The sequence below is a fragment of the Gopherus evgoodei genome, chromosome 3 (assembly GCF_007399415.2).
Source record: "Gopherus evgoodei ecotype Sinaloan lineage chromosome 3, rGopEvg1_v1.p, whole genome shotgun sequence".
Taxonomy (NCBI): domain Eukaryota; kingdom Metazoa; phylum Chordata; order Testudines; family Testudinidae; genus Gopherus; species Gopherus evgoodei.
Genome location: NC_044324.1, coordinates 154,462,965 through 154,484,234, shown reverse-complemented (window position 1 = coordinate 154,484,234; position 21,270 = coordinate 154,462,965). Strand labels below are relative to the sequence as shown.

At 44.0% G+C, this 21,270-nt stretch overlaps 1 protein-coding gene and 1 long non-coding RNA gene across 5 annotated transcripts in view; one reads left to right on the top strand and one right to left on the bottom strand.

Moving 5' to 3' along the window:
* Positions 1-9,003, bottom strand: part of SLC30A6 (solute carrier family 30 member 6) — a 32,722-nt gene extending 23,719 nt beyond the window's left edge. Inside the window, exon 1 of one of the 4 annotated variants that reach the window (XM_030557063.1) lies at positions 8,942-9,003. Coding sequence is in view for 1 of the 4 variants with exons in the window: in XM_030557061.1 (XP_030412921.1) it covers positions 8,895-8,897 (3 nt within the window). In the remaining 3 variants the exon portion in view is untranslated. The other 3 variants (XM_030557061.1, XM_030557062.1, XM_030557064.1) reach the window with 3 other exon arrangements.
* Positions 9,004-9,061: 58 nt separating this feature from the next.
* Positions 9,062-21,110, top strand: LOC115648846. Its single transcript, XR_003999672.1, has 3 exons — positions 9,062-9,101; positions 13,707-13,778; positions 18,302-21,110. It is a non-coding gene; the product is annotated as an uncharacterized LOC115648846 (long non-coding RNA).
* Positions 21,111-21,270: the final 160 nt, after the last annotated feature.

Below are 21,270 nucleotides of genomic sequence, written 5' to 3'. Positions count from 1 at the left end.
CTAGTGGGATTTCAATAAGCAGGTTAGGTGCCTAGCTTGCCTTGAAAATATGGTCCCATGCCCTTCAAGTTATTAGAATTAGCAGATCTCATCCCTTTCCAATTAGTTATTAATTAATAGACTGGAAGAGAGAGGGAAAAAAAGCTCTTACTTTTTCAATTCCTAATCAATTTCTCAACTTTGAATGAACTAATCCAAATGAAGAAAATATTCTCTCAACTTGCTAGCTAAACCGTCCCTCATTGTCTTAGCACTCCACTCCAAACTTCCTACAACTGTGAAAATTTCCACTGATAAAAATAGAAAAAAAGCACTTAAACCCCATAATTTTGCACAACTGTGAAAATTGATAAAAATAAAAATTGATATTACCCACTGAAATTATAAAAATATAAATATAAAATTCTGCCAACCCTAAGTGGAATCAGTAATTTTAGGTACAGGGGGTCTTCAATGGGTCATAGATACAATAGGCTGCCCAAACTGAAAATCTTTTCCATTTAGAAGAACACTGTATATACTCGATCATAAGCCGGTTCATTTATAAGCCAACCCCCCCAAAGATGGATAAGTAAAAATGGAAAAATGTTATAACCCGTTCATAAGCCGATCCTGTAATTCAGGGGTCAGCAAACTTTGGCTCCTGGGCCATCAGGATAAGCTACTGGTGGGCCGAGACGGTTTGTTTACCTCGAGCATCCACAGGCACGGAGGTAAACCTGAGTAAATAAAATGTCCCGGTGCACCAGCTGCTTACCCTGACAGGCCAGGACAACAACTGGTGTGGAATTTTTTTTTTTCCTTTTGGGGGGTGGGGTGGGGGACAAGCTGGGAGTCAGGGGAGTAACCCCTGTAACCACCCCCCACATGACCCCACCCTTAGCCCAGGACCCTGCCCCACTCTCCCCATACCATCCCTTCCCATGTTATCTGGGAGGGCACCTCTGACCTTGCTGGAGCAGCTCCGGCAGGCTGGGCGGCACGGCCGCAGCCTGCTCCGGCGGGTCGGGCGGCCACAGCCTGCCAGCCCCAGAACTGCAGCTGCTTTGGAAGCTGGGGCCCCCACCTCCTCCCTTCTGACTCTGCTGGCTGTGCTGCCCCTCTTTGTTCCCTCTGTTAAGGGGAGGGGCTGTGTCCCACCTCTCCCGTTCATAAGCCGACCCCCTTCTCTGGTGCTTCCCTTTTTTACTAAAAAAAAATTCAGCTTATAAATGAGTATATACAGTGTGTTTTCCTCGTGGAGAGCTTTCTGCCCTGTAGTTGAATGTTTTGAAGCAATAATGAACAGTCATACCACGCAATCAGTAAACATCCAGGCTGTCAGAAGCAGAAATCTCAGGTCTGGATGAACTATTTGGTTCTGTGCTATTATGTCTAGACTGTCTGGAAGTGCCTTCCGAAGCTGAGTAGACATTCTGAGATCATGTTAACCAGAACTGTCTCTGCTAATACGGAACAATCAGGATGATCAGTGTGGCTGCATCCCACCTAATATGCCATATTACCCTGGCTATCAGAGGAATTTGTAGAAATGCATACATGAGACCCTGATCCCATGATATGAAAAAGATACCCTGTCCTGCAAGGATCCCAGGTGCATGACTCCCTGGGGCACAAGATTTAGCGTTGGTGGCAAACAAATCTGTAATGGGATTTCCTCACTAGTGAAATATTGTGGTGATAGAATTCTTCAGAGACCATTCACGGTTGCTGATGGATTGTGTGTTAAGATGGAGAGCTACTGGAGTAATCCTGTGTTGTTGGCACTACGTATATAACTTGACTGCCTCCTGGCATCTCCTTGCTTGTTACACAATTCATTGCAGATGTGTTGAATGTGAAAATCTGCATAGTGGATGTGACATTACCCAGTCTGGACTGGTGGACAACTACGTCCCCTCAATTCTCCAAACTGGGGTGCCTTTTACACTGCTTCACTGTGAAAGCAACCACTCCTGGCTCGCTCTCTCAGCCTCCAGCATGTAAATCACTCCCAACTGCATTGTATGAGTGCTATAGCCAGTCACTCATGAATTACACTGCAAGGAAACACCAGCAAATTCCAGTCCCAGACCTTCCCCCAGAAACGTACATCTTGTACACCTCTACCCCAATATAACACTGTCCTCGGGAGCCAAAAAAATCTTATCACATTATAGGTGAAACCGCGTTATATCAAACTTGCTTTGATCCACTGGAGCACACAGCCCCACCCCCCGGAGAGCTGCTTTACTGTGTTATATCCGAATTCGTGTTATATCAGGTTGCGTTATATCGGGGTAGAGGTGTACTGTCCAGAACCCTCCTAGACAATACAAGCTCATATAAAGTCTGTCATTTAATTAATAGACAATGATTTACTCAAATCTTATTATCCCAAACAGAGTTTCCCAAACACTTCAATCAAAACACACTGGTTTAGATAAAAGAAAACAAACGTATTAACTACAGAAAGATAGATTTTAAGTGACTACAAGTAATGAGGCATACAAGTCAGAATTGGTTACAAGGAAATAAATGGTAAAACACAACTAACTTAACAAGCTAAGTGAATACCAAGCAAAGGTCTCTCTCATCCCATGTTCCAGCAGTCTTACTGGCTGAATCTTGCAAAGTCCAAGGGAAAGATGATTTGCGACTTCTGCCCTCTCATCTTAGAGCCCTTTTTTTTGCGCAAGAATCATCTCCAGCTGATGTTCAGGAGACAGCTGTGTGGCCAGGAGCCTTAAGCTGCTTCTTTGTCAAAATGTAGGGGTTTTTTTTTTCGCCCACACTCTCTCTCCTACCAAAGAGTAGCCACTTAGGGTGGTGGTCCACTGATCTAGTTGACACCTGGCTGAGGCACTGGCTAACCTTTTGTCTCTGGGAACTTGTTTCTGACTGCCCTCCAGAACCTGTTGGGACATTTCTTCATAATTTTATACAGTAGAATCATCTCTTTACATACAGTGTTGCTAGACATTTTACCAGGACAATTATGATCAGCAAATCATGAGTTTTCAAATGATATCTTACACAGTATGCTTTGTACAAAATTTAAGTTTTGTAAAAGAGGTGAACATATAAGTAGAGGGTCATGGTGGAATGCTGTAGAACAAATTGGAATGCTATGCAAACTAATCTGATCACTCAAATTCTATAATATTTATATATAGAGTCAAGTCCTTTTGGCACTATGTGGGGGTAGTCCAGGGTGTGCATCTGTGTCTCTGATGAATCAGCGTTCATCATCTTTATAGAAGGTGGTGTGAAGAGAGGTGCTCCCTTGTGCACATTGTTGGGGTCTGACCACCAGTGCAATGACAGCATATGAGCTGGGACCACAACTCGCATACCCTCATTTGACGCCTCTTGGAGGCAATACACTGATCTTGATCAACTTTGTAATGGACATAGGTGAAGTCTGGTTATGGGCAAGCTGACATGGGACCTAGACATCTAAGGCAAGTTCTTACTGTAGTTGATGGATTCATTTTTATATTGGTGAGGGTCATTTGAAGAGCAAAATCTCTCCTCAGGATGCTGTGTGTTCTCCAGTTTGGATTCAGTTAAGGTTCCTAATAAGTCTTGCTGAGATATGGTGAATTATGAAAAATTATAAGACCCAGTTGCTTGAACAGGTGAAGGACATTTCAATGCTGTGGCAACTTACTGATGAGATCTACCTTTGATCAACCCATCATCTAGATATAGGTAGACACAAATGCCTTGTCTCAAGTGAGCTGCCACCACAGTGAAAACTCTTGGTGATGTGGAGAGAGCAAACAGTTGCACCACCTGCTAGTACAGGGGGTCGGACTAGATGATCACATTGGTCCCTTCTGACCCTAGAATCTATGAGTCTAATGATTGGGTCCTACTGTGTACCACAGATATTTTCTGAGGGCCAGATGGATTGGAATAGGCAAATGCATGTCTTGGAGGTCAACAGCCACAAACCAGCCTTGAGCAATATGAAAAGGAAGGATGGACGCAAACGTTACTATACTAAATTTGACAAAATGTATACATTTGTACAGTTTTGTCAGGTCTAGAACAGGACAAAGAATCCCATTCATCTTCAGAATAAAGAAATATCAGGTGTAGAAGCCTCTTCCCTTGTACTCCACATATAACTCCTCTACAACTTCTAGGTCAATGGTTTTCAACCTTTTTGCATTGGTGACCCCTTTCACACAAGTAGCCCGAGTGTGACCCCTTCCCCCGCATAAATTAAAAATGGGGAGGGGGTAATTTAATTTAATGGGGCAGCTTGCGACCCCTATGTAACCACATTGAGACCCTAAGGGGTCATGACCCCCAGTTTAAGAACTCTTGTTCGAGGTGAAGCGGGGAAGCCACTTTTAGCTAACTTTTATGAGAAAGGGCTCTAAACACAGATTGGGAAAGGACTGGGGAAGAAGTAAGGACTGAAACTGGATGGGATATCCATGGGAGACAACTTCCAGCACCCATCTGTCAGTTGTTGCTCTAGTCCAAACCTGATGGAAGAAAGAAAACTGGCATCTGAAGACAAGGTTTGGGGATAGTTCATCTGATGTTGACTTAATTCTCGTGTTAACCAACTGCCAAGAAACAGATACAGAATGAACAACAACAAAGGATGATGGCTTCCTTTGAAATAATCTTGATTTCTTGGTAGGTGAGTACTCAGAAGACCCTTGTTAAGTGTAGCTGGATGCCTCCTGTTTAATTTGCCATTGGTATCTAAAGGGCTTGAAATCTGACCCAAAGGTGCAGATGTCCAGTTTGTGAACTGTGGGCCCTGGAGTCCTCTGGGAACTATAACATCTCACTGGACTGTGTGTTGAATGAGTCAGTACCTGCAAAGGGCAAGTCCTCAATTGTATTCTGCATCTCCCTACAAATGCCAGAGACCTGTAGTCACAATGTTCTGTGTATGATTACCACAGTGGCCATCAACCTACCTGCCATGTCTGAGGCATCCATGGCTTCACAGAGATCACTTCACCACTAACAAATTTAAGCAATAATGGCTTTTCTACAAGTAAGTCTTTCTTCCAAAGAGATCTAATCTCTTTGGGTCTTTGTATTTAGGAGGGACCTTGGATTGCAGAAATCATTAATAAACCTAGTGTTGGGGGAGTGGGGTACTATAATTCAAACCCCTTTAGAAGTACCTGATATTTTTCTGTTCCTTTAGCAGTTGGAGGCAGTGTTGCTGGTGCACACCATAGAGTTTTGGTTCTAAGACTTCTTGTAATGCATGTCTGGCAGGAGCAGAAGAATGTGCTCTATCAAAAAGCTTGTGAGCTTTTTCCTTCAATCATTAAGGTCTTTATCTCAAGGATATTACCTATATGAAAGAACAACTCTGGAAGGATTTATAATCATCTGAAGCTGATACAGGAGCCAAAGACCATCTGACTGGAAGATAATGATAGGTTTTCTGGCAGGAGATGAAGAGTATGGTTCAGGAGGCTCAAGACCTGCCTGTTACACCTCTGAAAGCTTTCTTGTTCCTCTCTGCCTCCAGACAGAGGCCTGGACATTGATGCAGGACAGCATGACCTTCTGCGTTTTCTTGAATGGTAAGAGGGAGACAGAATCCTGGGTGCTGTCTTGAGTAAATGGAGGTCTTGAGTATGCCCAGTATGGTCAAGGTGGAGCACTGCAGAGATGAAGCTGGTTTTGGTGACTTGGCTATTGCCATGTCTGAGGCAGATGAGTCAGGGCGCTGAAGTGAGTGCACCCTGGTTTGTAGAGAGGCCTTCTCCTGATGTGTGTGAACAGAGGAAAAATTTCCCTGCTACAAAGTGAAAAGAAGCCATGTTCCAGTGATGGAGAAGACAACCAGGCTTCCTCCAAATGCAACACATCTTTGAGGCCATGTCAACATTGTGAGGACAGAGGTACATACCAATGCCAAATACAGCATCATCATTTCAAAGTGAGGTGCTAGGGACATAAAGTCCTCTAACATTAGATCAGATAGTACTGTTAATGTTTCTTTTGTTAGCTCTGATGCCAGTAGCTAGTGGTCACCAGCATTATCTGGCAGAGACACTGAGGTTGATTTAAACCCCTTTTGTACAAATAGTTTCAGGCAAATACTCCTGATTTTCTTGTCCTGATCATAAAGGAATGTTATACTTAGCCTGGCACACGGCTCTCATTGAGACAAAAAAAGCAACAACTATGGCCTTGCATACATGGAATGAGTGTCACAGGATGGGCCTGGGTGAAGCCCAAGGGCCTTCAATCAGGCATTTTAAGTCAAGAAAGGGGTACAAAGCACTGAGGCAAAATCTTATATTTATTTTTGCATCAATAAAATAAACAAGAGAGGGAACTAGATGGGAATTAACTAACTACGAGGAACAGATTGTAGTACTAGGTAGCAGGCAGACACTACTTGTTTTGTCTCCCTGCCACAGGCAGTAACGGTACTGAAGGTCATTTGCAGATACTTTGCCCTTATGCTCTTAGGTGCAGGGGGCATGCACAGTGCAGATTAGCCCAACAGACACTGCAATTCAAACAGTCTAATCATCCACCCGTAATGTAAAAGTGTAGCTAGAGTAGGATACACACAGACACCTACTTGAAGGACTATTTCCCCTCTGTCGCTGATTTTTCTCAGGAAAATTCTGGCACGCTACCAAAATAACTGAACTTGAACATTTTAAAGACTTTGGCCCACCTCACCACCATACACCAGGAATGCCTAGAACCTACTGGAGAAGTAGCTGGAGTGGGGAAGGAGAAGAGGAGCTAGGTTCCCTCTCCTTCTCCCTTGACTACTCATCCAGATCCAGCACGTGATGATAACCACCATCCTCCCTCAGTTTTAATAGATTTCTTTTTCTGCAGCTGGCATAGTTAGTTCTGCAGCTCAAGTGGCGGAAATCTGTGCATCAACACTGAACGTTGAGGATTCAAGCCTAATTGATGATGCATGATGAGGGAGTTAGAGCTGTACATTAGAGAATTTATCTTCTCTCTTTAAATAAGCCTGTAAAGTCACATACACAAAACTACATTAAAACAATGCTACTCAAATTTCAAAGTCAAGCACTGAAAAGTTAGGCAATGCCAGATTCTCTATTGCCCATACAACCCTAACTTACCTCCTTTGTCCATATGAATTATGATCATTTAATAAAAAAGCTATCACATTTTTCTTTCCTCATTCAGTGTAGGACACTGATATACAAGGGCAGAATTCAGGCTGTATAGGAAACACTATCACAGTTGCCTAACTCTTGAGTGCTTGACACTGAATCTAAATAACAGTCTTTAAAATAATGTTTGACATTATATACTTAATAAACGCTTGGTGTGTGAAGCATAACTCTGTAGCAAAAAACAGATTCAGTGGCAAGTTGTCCGGCTGCAGAATAAACAGCTTATCAGTAACAACTTAAACAACTTGTAAGTACAGTACGTTTTAGTCACAGGTATTTTTAGTAAAAATCATGGACAGGTCATGAGCAGTAAACAAAAGCTCACAACCCATAACTTGTCCATGACTTTTAATATATACACCTGACTAAAACTTGGGGGTGGGGAGCACATGGCCCAGGACCCTTGATGCAGGGGGTGGGGAGTTGGCAGGACCGGCAGGCTCCCTACCTGGCTCCACATCTCCCCCCTCAGCAGCAGCAGAGTTTGGGTGTGGGAGGGAGTAGGGACATGCAATGGGGTGAGGCAGGCTCTGGGCAGCGCTTATCTGGGGGCTCCCTAGAAGCAGCAACATTCCCCTTGCTCAGCTGCTAGGCAGAGGCATGGCTGTCTCCGCCTGCAGGCACCACCCCCGCAACTCCCACTGGCCACAGTTCCCAGCCAATGGGAGCTGCGAAGCCAGCACTCTGGGCAGAGGCAACATGCAGAGCTGCCTCGCCACCTCTCCACCTAGCGAGGGGGGTGTCACAACTTCTGGGGAGCCCCCCAAGTAAGTGCCACCCAGAGTCCACCTCACCCCATCATGTGCCCCAACCTCCTCCCATACCCAAATTCTGCTGCCGGGGAGAGGAGGGATGGGGACAATGCCATGGCCAGAGAATGCCCCAGCATCAGCAGCAGTCATGGAATCCATGACAAACCCACAATATTATTTATAAGTCCCTGACAAAATACTAACATTGGATCACAGCAGGGGCCTAGGCAGCCCCACCACCACCACCACCTCTCTTCCCCACCAGTTACATTCCTTTCATATGCTCCTTCCTTTGCCATCCCCCTTCCAGTAATGCACCAGGGCTGGCTTTGCCATGCCTCAGCAGGCCACCCACTGATGGCTTCCAGTGCATGCACAATGCCAGTGCTACCCACTGGGGGGCTCTAAACAGGAATATTTGGGGGAGGCCCTCCACACACAACACACACTAATAATTAACAGGGCTGCTTGGCGCCCTAAGCAATCACTTAGTCTGCTTACGTTTAGCAAGGCTGCGCATGCAGTCCCCTGTTTATTCAATGCGACAGGCCTGGTCTTCACCTAAAACTTGGGTCAACCTAGTTATACCGCTCAGAGCTGCGACCCGTGTCGCCCCTTTCCTGGCTGTAACGAGTACCTACACCACAGCTGTGCCATGCAAGGCAGACCCCCTCAGGCGCTAGCAGTACAGCTGGCACCGGCCCTTCTCACGGCCCCGGCAGCACAGCCAAGGGCAGGCACCAGTGTCGCAGCTGCGGACGGCGGGTCCGGCACTGAGGGGCTCTGAGGTTCGCGAGCCGGCGGAGCGGGGCCAGGCAGCTCTCAGCGTGCGCGCTCCAGGGCCCCAGCCGCCACGTCTCCCGGGCCAGGGGCTCATGGGAGGCCGAGGAGATTTGAATTCGGAGCCTGGGAGCGTCAACCCCGCGCGCCCGGACCCCAGCCCGGGGCGGCCGCAAGCCCCGTCTCCTACTTCCCCTCGCCGGGGGCAACTCACCATGTTACTCCCCCACCCGGCAGCGGAACAGGCGGCCCCTACCCTACCTCAGGCCGGAAGAGGCGGATCCATCAATTGCCATGGTGAAAAAAAGGGGAGGAGCAATTTCACTTTTTTCGGGGGGGCGCCTGTCGGAACCGGAAATGACGCAGGATACGTCAGGCGGGACGGAACGTAGGCCACCCGCCATTCTCAGCAGAGTAGAGGGTAAATGCGCATGCGTCTTTCTCGAGTTCGTGATCTCCTAACAGGGCTCAGGGGTCGCGAGATGGCCGCGGGGGGGGAGCAGCTGATGCCTCCCACGCTGCCCCTCCCCCTTCCGTGCCTGAGCAGCCCGGACCAATCAGCTTCCTCGCAGGTGGTGGCGGGCGGAGCGGATCTTATGGGCCAGCGGCCCAGTTAGCGCGCAGGGCGGGCGCGGTGGGCGGGTCGGGAGCCGGGGTAGCCAGCCGGCCCCGCGAGCTCTGGCCCGGTCCGGGGCTGCCCAGGTAACGCATTGTGGGCAGCATATGTGGCCCACGCTGTGTAATCAGTTGAGACTCACTGCCTGGGCGGACCATGGTCAGGGCCGGTGCAACCATTTAGGGGAACTAGGCGGTTGCCTAGGGCGCCGAGATTTGGGGGCACCAAAAAGTGCCCCCCAATTTTTTTTAAATGCTTGACCGGCCGCTGCTGCTGGGACAGGGAGGGAGTCTGAGCTGCCGGCTGCAGCCGGCAGCCCAGGGGGTCCCCCGGGTCAGCCCTCCGCCGCGGCAGCCTGAAGCCCAGGGGGTCCCCCGGGTCAGGGCACCGCCCTGGCAGCCGGCAGCCCAGGGTTTCCCTGGGCCAGGGGGTCCCCTGGGCTGCCAGCTCCCGTGGCAGCGCACTGACCCGGAGGATCCCCTGGGCTCTATCCCATTTAAGTTTGTATATCACTTGGCAATTATTGTTATGAATATTATTACTTATGTATTCTGTGTCCAAAAATGTTCTAGGATCTCTGCAGACAAATAAAAGAGATTCACTAGCCCAGAGAGCCTATGATCTAAATTAAAAATGACACCAAGTGATAGTGACAAACAATGGGAGCAAAATAAGGAAATGGGAAGAGGAGGATACAAAAATCAGGTGACATAGTTACTTGTTAGGTTCACATCATGTTCTGCAAAATCTACAGGTTTTTATATTCCCTTTCCTGTTTGTATCTAAACTGTTTCCACATTTTCTAAACTTGAAGTGATTTTCTGTTTCATTACTAAACAGACCCCTTGCAAACAATCCATACACCCTTGTGTGTTGTTTTAAACTATTGCATGTGTTAAAACCTACTAAGCCCCCACTTCTTAGCTTACGAGCTCGTTTACACATATTTCCTATCTTATTTCACCACCAACCACCCTTAGCCTAGATCCCCAACCCAGGTGACTGTAAGCCTCTCATCCTCTGATATCTCCACATCTCTTCCATCCCCAGCAATCATGTCCTTATTTGAGTAAGTAAGTATTTTCATTGCCCAGAAATGAGAAGTTTACAAAAGTTACTCTTGTTATCAGAGGCCTTGATCCACCTTCATAGAATCTTAGAATATCAGTGTTGGAAGGGACCTCAGGAAGTCATCTAGTCCAACCCCCGCTCAAAGCAGGACCAATCCCCAGACCTTGAAGTCAGTGGAAAAATTAGCACTGATTTCAAGGGGTTTTAGATCAGGCCCAGAGGCTCCAAGAGCCACTTCTTCCTCTTCCTTCACAGAAGCCCTTCAACATCATATTGCCTCCTGTTCTAGCATTCAGCTCAGGCTCTCTGTTAAATAATAAAGAACTTCTGGGGCTATTATCTCAGAAAAGCAGAAAGTTTGTTACTCCTGTTTTATTGTCCCATTTGAAATAATTCTTTAAAATGTAGGTTTCTCTTGTGTAAGGTAACAAGTGACTCAGGATCACCATCTAGCCACAACATGCACAATGCTGAGAAATAAGTAGGTGTGGTGGTTGTTTGCTGACAGGTAAAGCCCTGATTTGATACTAAATACTGGAACAGATATGAACTATTAATATCTCTAGAGCTTCCAGGCCTCTCTCATTGATGGCCTCTCCTCTTTCAAATCAAGCAAATGGGATTTGCATGTGAATTCTTACAATGTAACATTCAAGGATTAGCTGGACAGCTCGGAGCACCTTGGAGTTGTACCTTCTGAGAACTTTAATCTTTTATCATTCTTTCTAGCAGAGCAGCACAATAGTGGGATCTTAGGTTGTACTAGCCAGATGTTTTCCTTACTAACCTGGAAGGTTGCTCTCCTATTATTTTGTCAGATGCTTGAATTGCACCTATCTCAAGTGAGGTAAAGTAGAACAAGGCAAAACATCTTAACAGATACCTCCTGCATAAGTGATTGCAGGATAGGAGTCTATTTCTTTAAAACAAACCTGGACCACAGTGCCTCTGAGAAACTTGACAACCCCTAATATGGAACAACTTTTTGATCCTATCCAGAGCAGTTGCTGTTACACCAGGAGGATAAGATCTGCCTACATCTGTACTTTTGTTTAGTGTAATGGTTGCAACATAAACCTAACAAGGCTTGAATACTCAGGCTTAAGCTTGAAAGTCATCTTGATCTCTTAATCAATATTTACGTCAAACTGTTGATGAAATTCAAATAGTTAATTATAGTAAGTGACATGCATTCTCTATCCTTTACTTTTAATAGTGAACAAGAAAAAGGACTGATAGGAATAAATTTCATTTTTTTAGGTTTACAGTTGATGCAGCCTCGTGGCAGATTAAAAAAAAAAGGTCAGGGGCACAATTTTGTGACCGTGTATTGTGTATAATGTATGTGATGGGGGGGGGGGGGGCACAAGATGGAAGTTTCGCCTAGGGCGCAAAATATCTTTGCACCGGCCCTGACCATGGCCTGGCCCCCGGGGGTTCTTGCGCTAGCAGCGGGCCGGAGCAGCCTCTGCCCCCATCAGCGAAGCCCAATGCGCCAGGAGCTGCCCTGTTAAGGGAAACACTGGTTCCGGCTGTGGGCCCGCCTGTATCTGCTCCTGCGTGTGTGCGCAGTCCCATGCTGCTACTGCACAGCAAGGGCACTGTGCACAGCACTGGGAAAGAGCCTCTGTGATGATGCGGTTGAGCTGGCTGGCTCGGCCCAGCAGACAGGAGCCAAGCAACAGCGCCAAGAGTTTTGCTGATGTGCTGGCCCCTATACCTGAAGTACAACTACAGCTAGGGCCCTACCAAATTCATAGCTGTGAAAAACATATCCTAGACCCTGACATCTGGTCTTTTGTGTCCTTTTACCCTGTACTATACCAATTTCAAAGGGAAGAACACTGTTTCTCAAAATGGATGTCAGGGTCAGTTAAAAGCCAGGAAGCAAAGGGTATGAATAAATGGATAGTTTTCACAGTGGCGAGAGGGAAATAACTGTCCCCCCCACAGAGTTGTACAGGACCTCTACTGTTCAACATATTCATAATGATCTGGGAAAATGGGATAAACAAGGCAGTGGCAACATTTGCAGACAACTACAAAATTATTCAAGATAATTAAGTACAAAGAAGAGTGTGAAGAGTTACCAAGGGCTCACACAAGACTGGGTGACAAAATGGGCTGGGGAGCGGAGAGGAGGGGCAGGACCAAGGAGGGGGTGGAGCCTTGGGGGTGAAGAGGCTTGGGGGGATAGGGTTTCCAAATGACACTTCCCTGACTGTGAAAATCATTTGGTGGTGGCAGCAATACCTGTCCAAGGCAGACTGTGCTTTGGAAAAGTTTTAACCTAAGCTGGTAGAAGATAAGCTTAGGGGGTCTTTCATGTCAGTCCCCACATCTATACTTCGGAGTCCAGATGCGGGGTGGGTGGCAGGGGGATACCCTGATAGTGGTTCTCAAACTTTTTTTCCATAGACCACTTGAACATTGCTGAGGGTCTTGGTGAACCACTTAATGATCTTTCCAAATGTTGTTTGTACCGTTAGCTAACTGTTGTAAAGCACTTTGAATAAAAGGCACCATATTAAAAAACCTTAATAATTAACTTTTTTCTCTACAGGTAAAAGCACACAACTCATATTTTAATATCAGTAGTATTACCTTTCTAATGTGATGAATGTGCCCTCTCTTCCCCCGCCGCGGCTGCCCCTGAGCTGGGGCTGGGAAGGAGGAGGGGTCTCTCCCCCACCGCAGCAGTCCCCAAGCTGAAGGCTGGGAAGGAGGGCCATTTCTCCCTGGCAGCCGCAGCCCTGGAGCTGGGAAAAGTCGCCTCTTTCTCTGGCCGCTGCAGCCCTGGATGTCCCAAATTCCCCCCACTCTATCTCCTGTATCCCCCTTTTCACTGCCCCCTCCTACCTGCCCCTCCAGCCACCACCTCACCTTATATGTGCTGCTTCTCCAGGGTCCAGGCACCTAATTAGTGGAGCCACGCCTGCAGGGCTCCACTAATTAGGTGAGTGGCCCGTCATTCTCTCGTGTGGCTGCCCAAGCACGCACCATACAGGGAACTATCCATGGACCACCTGAATGGAGCTTGTGGTCCATGGACCACAATTTGAGAACCTCTGATCTAGGAGATGGGTATAGCACACCAAAGAGGTATTTTTTTCCATTGAAATCTCCTTTGTGCATATCTAAACAGGAAAAGAACTGTGCCACATTTTAGGGAAGGCAGTTCAGCCACTGGCTTTAGCTGCTGCCTCCCATCTCCAGTCAACAGTGCAACTCAGAGAGGAAGGAAGAAGAAAAGCTAAACAGCACAGATGACACTTATCCAAGTCTCTGCTTATTGGGGTTTCTGCTCATTTAATTTATTCAGTTTTATTTCATATCTAGGGTATTAATCTCCTGCAGAACTCAGGCTATTAATCTTGACGCACCTAGTGGCATTTTAAGGATCTGCAGAAGGTAAGTATTGGCTTCCTCATATACAAGGATTAATTTCAGCTTACTGATGATTATTAACCAAGTTCTAAGGACAAGACGACATTTGTGAAAACTTGATGCCTCATACAGATGGCCATGATGAGATCTGGAAATAAAAAAAATATATTGGTGGCAGAAGGAAGGTGGTGTAGCTAAAACACATAACTAGCAGAGACCAGGGGTGAGATTTTCAAAAGCATCTGCTATGTTTATTACAGAGGTGCCCAAAAATCAAACAAGAATGGGACCCCATTGTGCTAGACACTGTACAGACACAGAGTAAATGGCCCCTGCCCTAAGGAGCTTACAATCTAAATGGATGTGTGAGGGAGAGGATTTGGAGCAGCCAACCAATCAGGAAAGGGCTGAGAGAGCCCTATCAAAACTGTAGAAAATCCTTTCAATGGGCAAAGGTCCCTTCTTTGGTTGTTTCTGCTCCTACTTGCCTGGCTCCTTGCTGCAGTTTTCCCCCCAGGCTGCAGGGGGAGGGAAGATGAGGAGGGGAGGTTCCCCTGCACTGTTCTTGAAAGAGTATATAGAATAGTTCATGAACACCACAAAGGCTGCAATATGTTCACAGGGAACATTTCTAGAATAAATTCTTCGGGGGCACTGCCACTGCTGGGAGCACAAGCCCCATTGAAAGTCAATAGGACTTGTGCTCATAAATCACTTGGAAACTTCTGAAAAACCCAGCCTTTGATTTTAGTCCTAGATCCATCACAGCATTTTATGAAGCATTGAACTCACTTCAGCTAAATTACAGCTCCTAGCCAGCTTAACTGAGTAGGTGCTGAGGGAAGGAATCTTTTCTGAGCCACAAAGCAGCTTCAAAGCTGCTTTTCACAGCCTACTTCAGGCTAACAACTATGGGCCCTTCCCACCACCTACAAAAAGGGAGAGGAAGAAGGACGGACCATCTATGCACATGATCATTTGAGCTGGACCTGAACAACCCCATCACCTGCAAAATAGGGGCCTTTTGCATAACCAAATTCCATGGGTGTGCATGCACAAATCCCCACACACAAACACCTTTTCTGCAGCAGAACTGCACTGATTCTGCTGCTAGCAGTCTCCACTCAATTTTGGCCTTACTCATCAGTGAAATGGAGTTATTTGCCTCTCTACTAGAGGTGAAAATTGACAAGTTTTTAAAGCATATGGAAATATGTCTAAGGACATTAGTGAACATATAAAATGTCATGCCTGTGTTTTCTTGAGACCTATTCTCATACTTTTACCAATGTCTCCATAATGTGTCTATACCAGTCTCCAGGTGCAGGGCACCTGCTGGCTCAGACCATCCTTGTAGGAGCAAGAAAAGATTCCTGTCCTAGTGAATACTTCAGCAGTTTAGATAAGATTATTATATAGAGCTCTAGTCTTCACAGACCCCAGTGATGCAAATGTTCAAAATTACACTGTGCTGTTCCTGGGCATTTGCAATTTATGGTAGAATTTTTTTAATCGCTCCCTCCTACCTCCCATAAGACACACCCTATCATCCCTAGCCTGGAAACAGAAGGATTGATACCTGAAATCAGATCAATGGTCAACCTCATCCACTATTCTGTCTCCAACTGGGGCCAGATGCAAGTATTTTAGAGGAAGGTATAAAGTCCCAGTAATGGACAATTATGGAATAAAGCCAGCCAAAAGGTCTTTCTAATCCAGGCTGTTGACTGACACTTCAATCCTCTTTAAAAGCATTTTGCTGCTGTTTCTGGATCATTGCATTAATTTGACTTATTTGTTCTTAATTTTGCCTATCAAACCACCAAGCTGATACTGGGATAAGACAAGGGAGAAGATGGCCTGTGGTGATGCTCCTGTTTCCTTCACTCTTGGCCACTGCTGCCATGTCTTGGTGTTACTTTGAAGCTATTTCATTCCAATTATCTCATTGTCTTCTCTCTAGTACAGAGCTGCAAGATTCCATGGCTGAGGTGTTAGCAGTCCAAGCACATGCTATAGGACACTTTACCAAGAAGTACCAATAGAAATGAGATTGAGAAAGGAGGGGGTGGATTGTTAACCCAGAGCACAATCGCAGGCTAACCTCACTCAAAAGTATATTCACCATTTTAAACAAGGGCAATTGGCCAAAATATCCTAGTTCCACACACAAGTGAACTAGATCTTGCCACATTTACTGTGTCTTTAGGTGGGTTAACTGTACACAACAGTTCAGGGCTCCCATGCTCTGCCAGTATGGCTCAGATGAGCATTATTACAGAGCATGATAGATGTTAGCAGCAGTTTAGAAACAGTGGGTGACATCAGGGTTTCCCTCCCCCCTTCCTTCTCCAAAAGGCAAAATCCATGCAAACTTCAGCTACTGCAAACCAGGCACTCTGCAGAGTTCTCAGTACTGCTCATGGGAGAAGCAGCACAAACTAACCTGATTCCAAAAAATAATCAAACCCACTTTTAAAATGATGTTCTGATGTAAACTATATCATCTTAGCCAAAGGCAGAAGGTCTAAGGACTTGTTTGGGAATGGTTTTGGATTAATTCATAAATACATAGCTGATGCCTAACATACAACCCTCAGAGCCAGTCAGAGTTCCCTCCCCACTCTGAACTCTAGGGTACAGACATGGGGACCCATATGAAAGACCCCCTAAGCTTATTTCTAGCATCTTAGGTTAAAAACTCCAAGGCACAAATTTTCCCTTGTACCTGGGATTAGGTAACGCTGCCACCACCGAGTGATTAGACAAAACTCTGGGAAAGGACCACTTGGAGTTCCCACTTTCCCTTAATATTCCCCCAAGCCTTACACCCCCTTTCCTGGGGAGGCTTGAGAATAAACAAGATGAGCACAAACCACCCTCGGGTTTTTTTAGACCACTAAAAAAAAAAATCACAAAAACCCAGAACTTTATTAGAAAGAAAAGTAAAAAGAAGCACCTCTGTAAAATTAGAATGGAAGATAATCTTACAGAGCAGTTAGATTCAAAATTCAGAGGATTTCCCTCTGGGCAAAACTTTAAAGTTACAAAAAGCAAAAAAAAAGAAAACAAAACACACCAGGAATATACCTCCCTCTCAGCACAGAGAAAAATCACAAGCCAAAATAAAAGTAAGCTAATGTATTCCCTTGCTAGTACTTACTAATCCTAATGGAATTGGATTGCTTGCTTTCTTGATCTGTCTTCAGCAAGCACACAGGACAGACAAAACAAAGCCTTCCCTCCCTCCACCCTGATTTGAAAGTATCTTGTCCCCTTACTGGTCCTTTTGGTCAGGTGCCAGCTAGGTTACCTCAGCTTCTTAACCCTTTACAGGTAAAAAGATTGTCTCCCCCTACCCAGGAGGGATTTAATAGTACTGTATACAGGAAGGTTGTTAGCCTTCCCTTTATATTTATGACAGAGCCCATATTTATTTTAAAATATTTCCTTAATAGATGATGCTCAACAGCTTAGGACCCCTATTAGTGGACCATTTGGAATAAAATTCTCAGTAGCCAGAAAAGTGCTATTGTCTCAGTATTTAAAAACAACCATCACCTCCCCCCCCCCCCCGAAGACCTTAAAGCCTAAACACACACTTGATGAAAGGAATAGCCAGCCTAGACACTAAGGGAGGGTGGGGTGCAGGGAAAGATAGGGGATAACAGATTGTCTGCCAGTAGCTTTGAGTAATCAATTAGCTGTTATGATAAATATAAAAAAAAAAAAGTGACATGGAGACATTGACCAGATTCCATAGATGGTGAGTTTAAAAAGCATTCCGTTTGTTACTTACAGAGAAGACTTCTCGCCCCAAGATTATGATGTAAGAATGACTTGCCCAAGATCAGACACCATGAAGTCACTGTAAGGAAGTGTCATGAATTTAAGTTCCCAGGCTTCTGCTCTAACCCCTAGATCACACATTCTCCTAGCTTCCCAAAATAACCAATTTCCCCAACTTTCACTATCTTCCCATTTTTGTAAGAGTCTGGTCACAAAAAATATGAAGAGAGAATCTTATCTAAGGAGGAGTCAGCTGAGCAGTTTTAGCTGTGCTGAGCCACATTTTCCTTGCATTTTCAGAACTGTTGGCTCAACCTACTGGGATTAAACTGTCACCCAAAGCACTATGTGATCAGCATGATTTTGAGGTAATCACACATTCAATTTCAGCACATAAGTGCTATTTCCTAAATAAATTATGTTTAAAAAGTTAATGTAAACCTTTTTTAAAAACCAGTCATGTCCCACAGAAACTAAATATGAGGTCTATACACATTCCCCCTCAGCTCCGCCCCACCATGTGATCTGGTATTTAATAAGCTGATTTATCAAAGGCTTTTAGTTTTGGACATTTTATGTAACAAAACTGACAGACAGGGAAAAAGTAAAAAGACAAATCGCAACTTTTTATTGTAGGGCAACCAACACTGTGAAACTAAAGCTACGTGAATGTTCATCATGCTTTTATACATACATTTTTCCTTTATCAATAGAAGGACATAGCTTAATACTCCATAGCAATGTTTATATCATTTCAGAAACCAAACATTCACGAAAGGACACTCTTGAATATGAGTCTCTCAGAGCAAAAATACAAGTAACCGCACTCCAGTTTGAGTCATCAGGTAAATTTGCTGCAAACGATTTCTTCTGTCTGCACCTTTGGTTTTTGTATCTCTGGGTTATGAAAAGTAGCCTCTTGACGTGGTTCAACTTTTTATTCATGTGGAGGCCTAAAATCCAAAACTCTCCACTGTATCTGAGGTCCTCTGTTAGGTGAAGGACTAGATTAAAAAAAGGATTCCTCCCACTACTAATCAGAAAATGACTGGCTTTCTGTAGTATCTTAACCTTGAGTGACAGAAGCGTTTTTTAAACTCAGACTCTGTGTGCAGAACCTGGATAGAGCCACTGTGCTAGCAAGAAGGAATAGCTGACTTGAAAGACAAGGCAGACTGATTCTCCTATTCAGGCCCATTCCCAGGACTCCAGTCTTATCACAAGGCATACCTGTAATGAGAGAAGTCCACAATAATGTGCTACAGTACCGAGCTGCACCTTTGTCTGGTCTCTTCCAGTTCTGTGCTTTGAGAAAATGCAGTGCCTAATTGCTTGAGAAAAGGGTGTAAGAGGGTCAGTGACCTGTACTGGCTGTACAGCAACGATTAGGGAACTAATCCTTTTCCCCTCTGATGCATATGCGTGTTTAAAGTTTCTCTATGACCTTAGCTAATAATGCTTCATCTAGGTGTTTTCCATTAACAGGTGGGGAATGATCCTTACACTTCAGGTGGAACATTACACTGCTAATGAGCACTCATTTAAAATTTGACACTACTAATAAAACATGAAGGAATGGACTAAAAGAAAAGTTTAGATTGGTTAGCAGAAAAAAGAAAAAAAGACTGACTATAGAGACATGGTGCAATAATTACTACTTTAGGTAAATAGTTTTTATTTTAGATAAGGTGCTTGAGACAAGATTATACAATTTCATGGAAAGAGAAATGAGGGGTCTTAAGAGTTAATGAAGAGGTATTAACCAAGAAGTACTATCCAACCTTAGCGATGAAACCTATGACTGAATTACCTGGCAGTGCAAAACAGGTGCTTCACAATTCTAAGGCAGAAGGGAACCCAAAGTGGAATTATTAAAAAAGGCTCTTTAGAAACTGAGGCACTGAAATCCTATAATGCCACTGGCAGTGGCTACCTTTCCAAGCTGTCTTGAGAGGTGGCTCAGGGGAACAGAACTCACATACCTTAATTATGTATGACACACATTTGAGAAACTTTGCACTCTTGAAGTTTTCTAATCAAACTTGTTATACTCTTTAAAAGGCATTTCAGTGTAACAGTGCCTCTATTTCTTATCTCCTACTGCCTTAACTGATTTTTGTAATATTAAGCCATCTCTGCAGTTCTTCAGACATGAATAGAACAATCATGTTTACGCCTCTGAACAACTGACAGAGCTTCTGCTGTTATATACTTCCTGATATTGTGCAATGGATAAGAGGGCTCTGTTGTAGAATTGTAAGCATTCTAGGTCTACATCAGCTAGTTCTTTTTATAGCTAAAACTATAAGATCAACTGTCAGTGTTTTGACTTCTCCCTCCCTGAAGCAGTAAGAAAAGTATTTTCATGACAAACCTTAATAGAAAACTCAGTTTCCAATTTCCAAAGAAAAACTACAAAACAAACTGTATGAAGAGATTTCTTAAACAATTACTGACAGTAAAAATCCATGCACTTATTTTTGTAGCAAAATCTTCACAAGTGTGGGGAGGTTTTGTTTTTGTTTTTAAATTACTGAAGAAAAATGTTTGTCAAAGCTGCCACAGGATGCCTTTCTACAAACATTTTCTCATGATGTTTTAATCATAATTTAGCTCCACAGTAGAGTTTGTAAACAAAATGTTGCTCATGAAGTTTGTAAACAAAACATTGCCCATATGCAGTAGAGGCCACATATGCATTTCCCTTTATTATAATATTTAAAGACCATGATTTAAGTGTTTGTATTTACTACAGTATGTCATTTATTTAATAAAAATTCAGTTTTTTTTTAAAGAATGTAGTTATTTTACTTTTTTAAAAAGCAGATCACTTGAATTTTAGATTTTAGTATACAAACCAAAGCACATGAAAGGTATAAAAATGTTAGTGTGTGCTATGTATTAAATATCTAGCCACTTATTTTAATGCTCTCCTCTGTAAATTAAAAAAAGCAAGGACCAGAATGGGAACAAACGTTTAGTTATTGTAAACAGACAAACTAATACAGAACAGAAACACTAGTTCTAAAACTTCACAATTTGACAGCATCATTTATTCTCTCCAAAAATCAGTTGGGCTTCAAGTAGAAGTTAACACACCATAAGAACAAAACAACATTCTACAGTGGAAGCTTTACAAATCAACTAAAGAAAAACACCGTTGGCAAAAATGGCTTAGTAGAGCAATTTTATAATGTTGTCATTTTGTATTAATTTCAACTGGTTTGATAGGATTTTTGCTGTTCTGCTACCAAAGGTCTTTTTTTAAAAACTGTTCTGTGAACTGTATGGTCACACTATAACCAGACAAAAAGACAAGGTAGTAGCAGACCAGCTGCTTTCTATTTGGAATTTTTTTTTTTTTTTTTAATAATGCTAATTCCCAATGCTGTTCTTCCTGTTGCAGAGGGAAATGGCTTATTTGGCACAGTATGGATAAAAATATTAAAAATTGAAACAAAAATTTACAAAGTTCCAGTTATAAGTTAGTAACCACCAGGTAGGGAGGAGGAAAAGTAAATGTCATGAGAATTTTTTAAAAAAAAAACCCTAAGAGTATAAATCTTTCAACAGTCAATACAATTGGACCTTATATCACCAACAAAATACACAAATTAATGTTCATACCATGATTAGATTGCTAGAAGTCTTACCCCAGGTCTTATTGTGCTTTAACTTACATGCCCTGTGAGTAAATGCTGACTAAAAAGGCATGGAGGCCTTAATC